Raw genomic sequence first — 11,604 nt, 5'->3', positions numbered from 1 at the left:
GAAGAGATGAAAGAGAAAGCAGTGGAACACATTTAGATAACACTAGAGAATTTCTTGCAAGATCCTTTAAGTCTGTGAATCTGATAGTAGATTGGATATGTGCTCTAACCCCAATGTGAGGACTGTACTTGTGCTCCTTTAGCTCTCAAAATTAAAAAAGAGCAATAGAAAATGGTGGCACTGTATTTTTAGACAGCAGAGGACTGGGCATTGCCCTCAGTATTTTCCTGGAGGTTATTTAAGCATTTTTCAAGGAGCTAGAGTGGCTTATTCAAATAGATGAGTGATGGGCCTTAAGGGGAGCGCATGATGTAATGAGCAGTGGGTGTTGTATACAATGGATAAATCATTGAACTCTACTTCTGAAACTAATATTACACTATATGTTAATCTATTGAATGTAAATTAAAAAAAAAACCCAAATAGATGAGTGAGAGAAAAAGAAGCCAGGTTGGTGGAGAGACTAGACTAACATCAAAGGGCTGTGGCAAGAACCTTTCATGTTGTCCAAGGCTGATATCACCATTGGATCATTACAGAGCATAATAAGTCATGTGGGGCAGTCATCAATCTCATAAACAAGGCCTAGCCATCACTCATGGTGACAGATGAATGGCAAAAGTTCAGATGATCTGAATGAAACAAAAAAACAAAAATAAAAACAAACAAACAAAACCCCAAAAAAGTCTGTTGTGTCTTTGAAGACATCAGGGGGAAATTGTGTAAGTCCTGAGAGTTTAGAAATGGGACTTGGAAGGAGCAATGATACCCATGAGAGGTGGGAAATGAATGAATGTGGCTCAAGTATAAATAAAAATTCACTGAGAAAATAATACATTGGGTTGAGAAAAGTCAGAATTGAGATACAATTAGACAGACTGAAGGCCCAAAACAAAAAATAAATTGAACTATAGAAATGAAGATACAGAAACAAAATCCATTCTCAGATGCCCAAGACCTGAGGCTTACAACGACTGTGAAAATTCACATGTTATATATGTACCAGTACTTCTTGCAGCCACAGCCATAGCAGACACTGTAATCAATCTTTGTTTATCCTTCTGTATTTAGCCCAGAGTTAGACAAAAGTTTTTTCACTATAGCAAGACAAGATGTCCTTATCAACTGATGAGAATTGGCATGGAAGTTAAACTAATTTGCCATACTTGGAATAAAGGAATGAAATTGAGGAATATATCCTCACCTAGAATCTGCCTTGCCCAGGTTAGGGATGACTGATGCAAAATCAAAGGGATATAAAGGCTCCTTATTCCATTATTTAAAACTTATCCAGCTATTAAAATCAAAATTATCCATCTATTTTTTTGTCTGAAATACCATGTGATTGACTTAGACATTTCCATCTCTAAAATGCAAACACCTGGATAGAAAGAGAGAATCTCACTTTGTTGCTGTTCTTAAGTATAAAACAATTTCTTAAGTGTAAAGTAATTTATTGAACTTCTTTCTTATGTAATTCTCCTTCCAACTGAATGAGAACCCTTTTTTAAAATGAAGCTTTGTAAACTGAAATCTTCTTACTAGTAGTTTACATCTATTGCTTTTTCTTTTCTTTTTTTTTATTATGTTCAGTTAGCCAACATATAATACATCCATTGATTTTTGACTCTGTCTTTAGTGGACATAGGAAGCATTTCTGATTACATAGAACAAATTTTCCTTCATTCTGAGAAAAGTAACAAATAGAAAACACGGAAATACAGGCATCTTTAGAGAGAGGAGCACACGGGCAAGGAGTTTCAGGAAGCGTTATTTGGTGAATGCAACCTGAGCTTCTGAAAGGCAGGAAGAGTAGAGAACAGAATCCATACAAAGGCACAGAGCTAGCTTACTAATAGTTAAGTGATTGATGTTAGGTTTTGTGAATCTAATGACTCCAGAGCCCAGGATATCCAGCTGTTGAGAGAATTAATAAAAGGGACTATTGTAGTATCATGGCATGATCAGAAGACACAGGCTCTGCAGTTGGGAAGTTCCTAGTTCAGTAGGGAGGTAAAACACACACATTCACCCAACCACTTAGAAAAAAACTTCTATTTCAGATGGAACAGAGTGGTTATAAATGCAAAACATTTTTGCACATATATATATTTCTACATAAATGTACAAAAATTATTTTGTAATTCAAGTGATCAAATTTGGATGAATTTATAAATAAAGGAAATATGGGGGGTTCCATATAAATATGGAAGGAGGGGCGCCTGGGTGGCTCAGTGGGTTAGGCCGCTGCCTTCGGCTCAGGTCATGATCTCAGGGTCCTGGGATCGAGTCCCGCATCGGGCTCTCTGCTCAGCAGGGAGCCTGCTTCCCTCTCTCTCTCTCTCTGCCTGCCTCTCTGTCTACTTGTGATCTCTGTCTGTCAAATAAACAGATAAAAAATCTTTAAAAAAATATGGAAGGAATAAAGGGAATGTGATTTTCTGGAATAGAGAGATATTGAGGTGATCTACATTGTAGCATACATACCAAGACATGGAAAGTACTGTGAATCATGGTGTGACAGAGACCACAGGTTAGAAAAGTATAGGGTACAGCTACAATTGAGCAAAGAGTATATTTTTCCAAAAAAAAAAAGTTCTCACATGCTGGTGTGTGTGTGTGTGTGTGTGCCCCTGTGAGTTTGTGCAGGTGTGTGTACATGAGCACATACACCCACACTCACACTTTGCAATCAGGATCCATGGATTTTGTTGACTCGTATAGTAGGAGGCATATCCATTTGAGCCTTAATCCTGCTTATCAGTTTCTCTAAGCCCCGTTTCATGTCTTTGTTTCTCAAACTGTAGATAAATGGATTCAACATCGATGTCAGTACAGTGTAGATGATTGTTGCTACTCGGTCATTGACAGTATACCTGGACAAAGGGTGGAAATAGACATAGCCAATACTTCCATAAAACAGAGTCACCACAGTAAGATGGGAGCTGCAGGTGGAGAAAGCTTTGCATTTTCCAGCCACTGAGGGAATACTGAAGACAGCAATGAGGATTCTCAGGTAAGAGATGACAATGCAGATACATGGGGCCATCACAGAAGCCATCCCTTCGGTCATGGCCACAATTTCGTTGACAGAGGTGGAAGAACAGGCCAGTTTTAGAACAGGGTTGACATCACAGAAGAAATGTTGGATAACCTTTGATGCACAGAAGGTGAGCCGATTCACCAGGAGGACGTGTAGGAGGGAGTGGAGGCAGGAGAAAGCTATGGAGAAGGCCACTAGCAACAGACAGCGTCTGTGGCTCATCACAGTGACATAGTGGAAAGGGTTACAAATGGCTACATAGCGGTCAATGGCCATAGCTGCCAGGAGATAACTGTCTATGTTTCCAAAGACCAGGAAGAAATACATCTGTGCCAGACATTTGGCATAGGAGATGGTCCTTGTCTCTGATAAGAAGTTCACTAACATCTTGGGGATTATGACTGTTGTGTAGCAGATATCAGCAAAGGACAAGATGCTCAGGAAGAAATACATGGGGTTTTGGAGTTTAGGATCAGAGTGGATAGCCAAGATGATGAGCAGATTCCCCCCCCAAGGTGACCAGGTACATGATAAGAAAGAGGGCAAAGAGTGGCTTCTGGTCCTCAGGGCGAGAAGACAGTCCTATGAGGATGAATTCAGAGAGTCTTGTCAGGTTGGACATTCCCATGGACTTGTATGCACCTACAGATAAAAGATCCTGTCAGTTAATGGTTCTTATGTCCTCTAGGACATGTATCTTTCCATCTGGTTCTTACAATGAGAATGAGCAGTTCTAATAGGGCATTTACTCTAAAGTTTTTCTTCCTGAATATGAACAAATCAGAGCCAAAGGTGTTGGCTTGTTCTATTCACTTGTTCTTTTAGAATCTTTGAGATACAGATCTATAGAAAACAGATTGAAGGGGTGGCACCTGGGTGACACAGTTGGTTAAGAATCTGACTCTTGGATTTGGCTCAGGTCATGATCTTGGAGTCATGAGATTCAGCCCCGCATTGGAATCCACACTCAGCCTGGAGTCTGCTAAAGACTGTCTCCCTCTCCCTCTGCCTCTCCCCACTGAGCATGCACTCTCTCTCTCTTTTTTTTTTAAGATTTTATTTATTTATTTGACAGACAGAGATCACAAGTAGGCAGAGAAGCAGGCAGAGAGAGAGGAGGAAGCAGGTTCCCCACTGAGCAGAGAGCCTGATGTGGGGCTTGATCCCAGGACCCTGGGATCATGACCTGAGCCGAAAGCAGAGGCTTTAACCCACTGAGCCACCCAGGCGCCCCACTCTCTCTTAAATAAATAAATAAATCTTTAAAAAAAAAACAGATTGAAGGTGAGATGGAGAAGGAGGAGGAGAAGGAGGAGAGAAGGCTTGATTCCTGTTTCCTCTTCCTTGGTCTGTGGCTGATAATCACAAGAAACACAGATGCAGTCTATGAATCAGATTCAGGTTGGCTTCTCATAAAGATTATCGTTGGCTTATGTACATCTAGATAATTATGAAATAGCTATTTCACCTAGTTTGTGGTTGATGAAGAACCATCCTTTTAAAAATAAAGTAAGATGAAAATAGAGAGGGAGGGGCGTCTGGGTGGCTCAGTGGGTTAAAACCTCTCTGCCTTTGACTCAGGTCATGATCCCAGGGTCCTGGGATCAAGCCTCGCATCAGGCTCTCTGCTCAGCGGCGAGCCTGCTTTCCCCTCTTTCTCTGCCTGCCTCTCTGCCTACTTGTGATTTCTGTCTGTCAAATAAATAAATAAAATCTTAAAAAATAAAGAAAATAGAGAGGGAGGCAAACCATAAGAGATGCTGAACTCTAGGAAACAAACAGGGTTGCTGAAGGGGAGGAAGGTAGGGGGAAGGGATAATAGGATGATGGGTATTAAGGAGGGCACTTGATGTAATGAGCACTGTGTATTTTATGCAACTCATGAATCACTAAATTCTACCCTTGAAACTAATAATACAGTGTATGTTAACTAAATTGAATTTAAATGAAAAATTTGAGAAAGAACCATTTTTTTAAATCAAGATGCTTCTTTCCACATAATTTGCAGTGGAAGTAAGAAAGGCATACAAAACTGTTGAATTGAATATAAATAGGTCTAGGGCAAAGAAAGATGGGGAAGGGAAAGTGAGAGAGAGGGAGTGAATTTTCATGTTCTTTGGCTGATATTTCATATTTTGAGGTCAGGGGAATGTGACTCACAAGTAGACTGGGTAAAGAAGGATTCAACTGCAGAATATATATCTCAACATTTAGCTCAAAGATAAGTTAGCTCTCTTAGTGTCCAGTAATGAAAAATTATCTGTCTGAGATCAGATATTCACACCTTCTTATCAGGCATTCTCAAAGTTCACTTCTTACCTGGGAAGGACATTAAAATCTTGCCTCATGTATTCTGCTCCCTGGAATGATTGGTGAGAAAGAACACAAAATGTGCCAAGAGGCCACATACAGAAAATGTGTCTGATTATAGAAAATCTAATGCTTCTTAAATCTGAATGCTCCTTTCCATGGATTCTTACCATCCTTCCCAAGCTATAGATACTTACAGCCCTTGCTTCCCTAATGGGAGTATCCTCTGATGCTGTGTCACTAAATCTCTGGTGTTTTGTGGGGGGAGAGAATAAGAAGAAAAACACATTAACTTTGTGCAGGATTGTCTCCAAGGATCCAGAGGAATTACATATCTTCTCCCTCCCCAAGTGGCCCCACATCCCTGTCCTCAACAGTCTGGGCATCGTGCAACATTGTCCTTAGCCTTTTGTAGGTGTCCAGATAGATAATAATTTTCTGTCCCTGGCTCTTGCAACCTCTCTGAGGGCTTACCTTGTTATGTCCCTTGTAGCACTGAGGATAGAGTACAAGGCAGGGACATCTGGGTCTAGTTTCTTTCCTTGAACCTATAAAGCTTTGATTTGGACACTCCCTTAGTGCCTCCATTTGTCTAAAAGACAACTATCTCAGAGCACCCCAACATCATGAATATCTTGTTCTCCCCTCAAGTTTATCTTGATTTATTTTGTTGCCCAAATATCATTGACATACAATAATTAATTTCAGTGCTAATTTAGTGAACTGCTAATACAAGGACATAGTTTTTGAACATTCTAAAGTGATCATCAGTATAAATCTAGCTACCATCTGTCACCATACAAAGTTGTTACAATATTGTTAACTATATCCCCTAAGCTGTAACTTTCATCCCCTTTATAACTGGAAGTTTGAGCCTTTTAATCTTTTTCTCCTGTTTAAACCATTCCCCTTCCCCGCCCACCCTAATCCCCTCTGTGAATTACCTGATTGCTCTCTGTATCTATGATCCTGCTCATGTTTTGTTTTGTTTGTTTTGTTTTGTAGATTCCATGTATAAATGAAGTGATACAGTGTTTGTCTCTCTTTGTCTGACTTATTTCACTTAGCACAGTCCTCTAGATTTGTCCAAGTTGTTGCAAATGGCAAGATTTCAATCTTTTTATTGGGTGAATAATATTTCATTACACACACACACACAAATTATATATATATATATTTATTCATCTATTGATAGATGGGTTTCTTCCATATCTTGGTTATTGTAAATAATGCTGCATTGAACACAAGGGTGCTCATATCTCTTTCAAATTAGTGTTTTCATTGTCTTCTGATAAATAGTCAGACATAGAATTGCTGGATCTGATGGTGGTTTTATTTTTAATTTTGGGGGGGGGGAGTCTCTATGCTGTGTTTCATAGTGGTTTTACCTTTTTGCACTTCCCCCAACAGTGCATTTTATTTTTTCTGCATTCTTATGGGACTAGTTATAGCTTACCTTTTTGATAATAGCCATGCTTACCAGTGTACTATTCCAGGGGTTATTTTGTACATAACTAGGTTTTTTTTCTCTTTCTGCTTTAAAAATTCTCTCTTCATCTTTAACTATTGACACTTTGAGTATAGTCAGTTTTGGTGTTGATCTCTTTGGGTTCATCCTATTTGTGACTCTCTGTGCTCCCTAGACTTGTATGTCTATTTCCTTCACCAGGTTAGGGATGTTTTTAGCCATTATTTCTTCAACTGGTTTTCTGTCCCTTTCTTTCTTCTCCTTCTGGGACCCCTATAATGTGAATGTCAGTATGCATGATGTTGTCTCAGAGGTCCCTTTAAAAAAAAAGATTTTATTTATTATTTGACAGAGAGAGACACAGCAAGAGAGGGAACACAAGCAGGGGAAGTGGGAGAGGGAAAAGCAGGCTTCCCACTGAGCAGAGAGACCAACATGGGGCTCGATCCCAGGGCTCTGAGATGGTGGCCTGAGCTAAAGGCGGACACTTAATGACTGAGCCACCCAGGCACCCCTCAGAGGTCCCCTAAACTGTTGTTTTTAATATTATTTTTTTATTTCTTGTTTTTTTTTTTAATTTCTTTTCAGCGTAACAGTATTCATTGTTTTTTGCACCACACCCAGTGCTCCATGCAATCCGTGCCCTCTCTAATACCCACCACCTGGATGCCCCAACCTCCAACCCCCTGCCCCTTCAAAACCCTCAGATTGTTTTTCAGAGTCCATAGTCTCTCATGGTTCACCTCCCCTTCCAATTTCCCTCAACTCCCTTCTCCTCTCCATCTCCCCTTGTCCTCCATGCTATTTGTTATGCTCCACAAATAAGTGAAACCGTATGATAATTGACTCTCTCTGCTTGACTTATTTCACTCAGCATAATCTCTTCCAGTCCCATCCATGTTGCTACAAAAGTTGGGTATTCATCCTTTCTGATGGAGGCATAATACTCCATAGTGTCTATGGACCACATCTTCCTATCCATTCATCCGTTGAAGGTCATCTTGGTTCTTTCCACAGTTTGGCGACCGTGGCCATTGCTGTTATAAACATTGGGGTACAGATGGTTATTTGTTGTTTTTAATATTATTTTTCTGTTGTTCCAACTGTGATTTCCACTACTCTGTCTTCCAGTTGCTGATCCATTCTTATGCCTCATCCAATCTGCTGTGATTTTTTCTAATATATTTTTTATTTCAGTTATTGTATTCTTCAGCTCTGATTTATTTCTTTTTACATTTTCTATGTCTCTGTTGAAGTTCTCATAGTATTCATCCATTTTCCTCCTGAGTTTGATAAGCATCATTATTACCATTACTTTGAACTCTTTATCTGGTAGATTTCATATCTTTTTTTTTGTTTAGCTCTTTTTCTGAAAGTTTTTTGTTCCTCCATTTGGAACAGATTCCTCTGTGTCATCATTGTGCCTAACTCTGTGTTTGTTTCTATGCATTAGATATGTCTAGCCAGTTGTGTTTCCGGTCTTAATGGAGTAGTTTTATGTAGAAGGTGTCCTCTGGGGCCCTGTAGCACAAACGTACCTGAGCCAGGTGCCTTCAGGGTATCCCTTATGAGGGATGAATGCTGTCATGGTTGGGTCATAGTTGGTGTGGGTTTGCTGGTGTTTTGCTGGTATGGGGGGCCATCCCCTGGCTCAGCAGTCTGCAAGGCTTGGCTGCAGTGTTTACATGCATGCTGGTGAGTGGGGCTGGCTCCTGGTTTGTGTAGCCAAGAGGACTGGCCATAACTGCTGTGTGTCCTCTAAAGAATGGGAATGTCATAGACTTTTAACCCAACTTTAGGTCACCCTTCCCTGGCTAGCCAATTCCCAAGTCAGCTGCTTGGATATTTGATAATGATTCTTTGCGACCACCACTTGGGAAAGCCATCAGTTTTAGATCTTTTGCTCAATTCATGAAAGCACACAGACTCTATACCTCAGAGTCCCAACATGCCTGCCAGATACAAATTGCCCATTTCCTGTCAATTGGTTTATGATCACATCTTACAATTCAGTACCTCAGTCTTTGACATTTCTCCCTTCACCTGAGTCTCTAGGTCCAAATGCAGCCCTCTACAGGGAGCATTTCTTGATTGTCTGATTGGAAAGAAGTATCTGACTTCTCTATTCCCTTAGTACCTGAATTTCCATTAGACACAAATTATGTTCATTTTCATATAATTTTCCAGTTAATGTATGTAGTAACAACCTCATAACATGTGTACTTGTTCATCTTATGGTAACTTAGAAAAATAAGGTAACTGGTAAAATATAACTTGAACCAAGTGTTGTTTGAAGCCAAACCATGTAGTCAATCCACTTCACAAAAAGGCCCCTCTGTCTTGCTTTGACAAATTAAAAACATTTTAAAAAATTAGTTTCGGAACTGTAGTTCAGTGATTTATTAGTTGCATATAACACCCAGCACTCATTACATGAAGTGCCCACCTTAATGCCCATCACCCAATTATCCCTTCTGCCCACCACCTCCCCAGCAACACTCAGTTTGTTTCCTAGAGTCCAGTGGCTCATATGGTTTGCTTCCCTCTCAATTTTCATCTTATTTTATTTTTCCTTCCCTTCCCCTCTGTTCATCTGTTTTGTTTCTTCAATTCCATATATGGGTGAAACCATATGGTACTTGTCTTTCTCTGACTGACTCATTTCTCTTAGCATAATACCCTCTAGTTCTATCTATGTCATTGCAAATGGCAAGATTTCAGTCTTTTTGATGGCTGAGTAATATTCCATTGTATATATTTTATGTTAAGAAACAGATTTCAGATGACTGATTGACTCAAAATTTTGCCCTGTTATTTTTTCTTTGCCAGATTAAACTTGAAAGCATAGACTTTCAGCATAAAATCTACTATCCCTTGGGGCCTGATTCAAATCCAGGCCTGTTTCTAGACAATGTGAGCTAAATTGTTCATGATACAGTATTTTATGGATTATATGACTGATTTTCCTTTTTTTTACATTTTAACATATCATATTGGGATGTGCTTAAATATTAGCATTTCACAAAAAATTGGTAGCCTTGTTTTCCTCAATGGTACATTAAAATAATGTATCTTACAAGTGATGGTATTTTAGATTCAGTTAAATACAATAATTTGGAATCAAGGAAGTCAAGAAAAATGTTCCCTTCATCTATGTTTGTCCGGGCCAGTTTATAAATATTTATTATGCATTTCCCATGAGCTGCACCTTGTTTTTCACTGGAAATATACAGCATTTGAGAAAAGAAGTATTATTTTTCCCTTTGTATTTTACAGACTAGGTTTGTATAGCACTTAACACCCTGCCTTTATTGCAGAGGTTACTCAGGCAATATTTATGAAATTGACCTAATCATGGACAAAGCAAACTACCTAAGCAATTTTCAAAGAGCTGGAGCAAATAATCCTAAAATTTGTATAGAATCAGAAGAGACCCCAAATTGCTAAGGAAATGTTGAAAAACAAAAATAAAACTGGCGGCATCACATTACCTGATTTCAAGCTTTACTACAAAGCTGTGATCACCAAGACAGTGTGGTACTGGCATAAAAACAGACACATAGACCAGTGGAACAGAGTAGAGAGCCCAGATACGGACCCTCAACTCTATGGTCAAATTATCTTCGACAAAACAGGAAAAAATATACAGTAGAAAAAAGACAGTCTCTTCAATAAATGGTACTGGGGAAACTGGACAGCTATATGCAGAAGAATGAAACTCGACCATTCTCTTACACCGTACACAAAGATAAACTCAAAATGGATAAAAGACCTCAACGTGAGACAGGAATCCATCAGAATCCTAGAGGAGAACATCAGCAGTAACCTCTTCAATATCAGCCACAGAAACTTCTTTCAAGATATGTCTCCAAAGGCAAAGGAAACAAAAGCGAAGATGAACTTTTGGGACTTCATCAAGATCAAAAGCTTTTGCACAGCAAAAGAAACAGTCATGAAAACAAAGAGATTATGCTGAGTGAAATAAGTCAAGCAGAGAGAGTCAATTATCATATGGTTTCACTTATTTGTGGAGCATAGCGGATAGCATGGAGGACATGGGGAGTTAGAAGAAGCAATTGGGGGAAATTGGAAGGGGAGGTGAACCATGAGAGACTATGGACTCTTAAAAACAATCTGAAGTGTTTGAAGAGGTATGGGGGGTGGGAGGTTGGGGGAGCCAGGTGGTGGGTATTGGAGAGGGCACGGACTGCATGGAGCACTGGGTGTGGTACAAAAACAATGAATACTGTTATGCTGAAAATAAAAACAAAACAAAACAAACAAACAAAAAACAAAGAGGCAACCCACGGAATGGGAGAAGATATTTGCAAATGACAGTACAGACAAAAGATTGATATCCAGGATCTATAAAGAACTCCTCAAACTCAACACACACAAAACAGATAATCATCAAAAAATGGGCAGAAGATATGAACAGACTTCTCCAATGAAGACATACAAATGGCTATCAGACACATGAAAAAATGTTCATCATCACTAGCCATCAGGGAGATTCAAATGAAAACCACATTGAGATACCACCTTATAGCAGTTAGAATGGCCAAAATTAGCAAGACAGGAAACAACATGTGTTGGAGGGGATGTGGAGATAGGGGAACCCTCTTACACTGTTGGTGGGAATGCAAGTTGGTGCAGCCACTTTGGAGAACAGTGTGGAGATTCCTCAAGAAACTAAAAATAGAGCTTCCCTAGGACCCTGCAATTGCACTACTGGGTATTCACCCCAAAGATACAGATGTAGTGAAAAGAAGGGCCATCTGTA

The 11,604-nt window shown here is 39.5% G+C and overlaps 1 protein-coding gene across 1 annotated transcript; it reads right to left on the bottom strand.

The window, feature by feature from the left end:
- Positions 1-2,692: 2,692 nt before the first annotated feature.
- Positions 2,693-3,671, bottom strand: LOC116872835 (olfactory receptor 1L3-like). The gene is given in 2 exon segments (XM_032866356.1): positions 2,693-3,553; positions 3,555-3,671. Coding segments are annotated over 2 exon segments (978 nt in total).
- Between the last annotated feature and the right edge of the window lie 7,933 nt (positions 3,672-11,604).

This window comes from Lontra canadensis, unplaced genomic scaffold (assembly GCF_010015895.1).
Source record: "Lontra canadensis isolate GAN:19392208 unplaced genomic scaffold, GSC_riverotter_1.0 scaffold30, whole genome shotgun sequence".
Classification (NCBI taxonomy): domain Eukaryota; kingdom Metazoa; phylum Chordata; class Mammalia; order Carnivora; family Mustelidae; genus Lontra; species Lontra canadensis.
The sequence above is the reverse complement of the archived record's forward strand: the minus strand, read 5'-3'. Positions and strand labels throughout refer to the sequence as shown.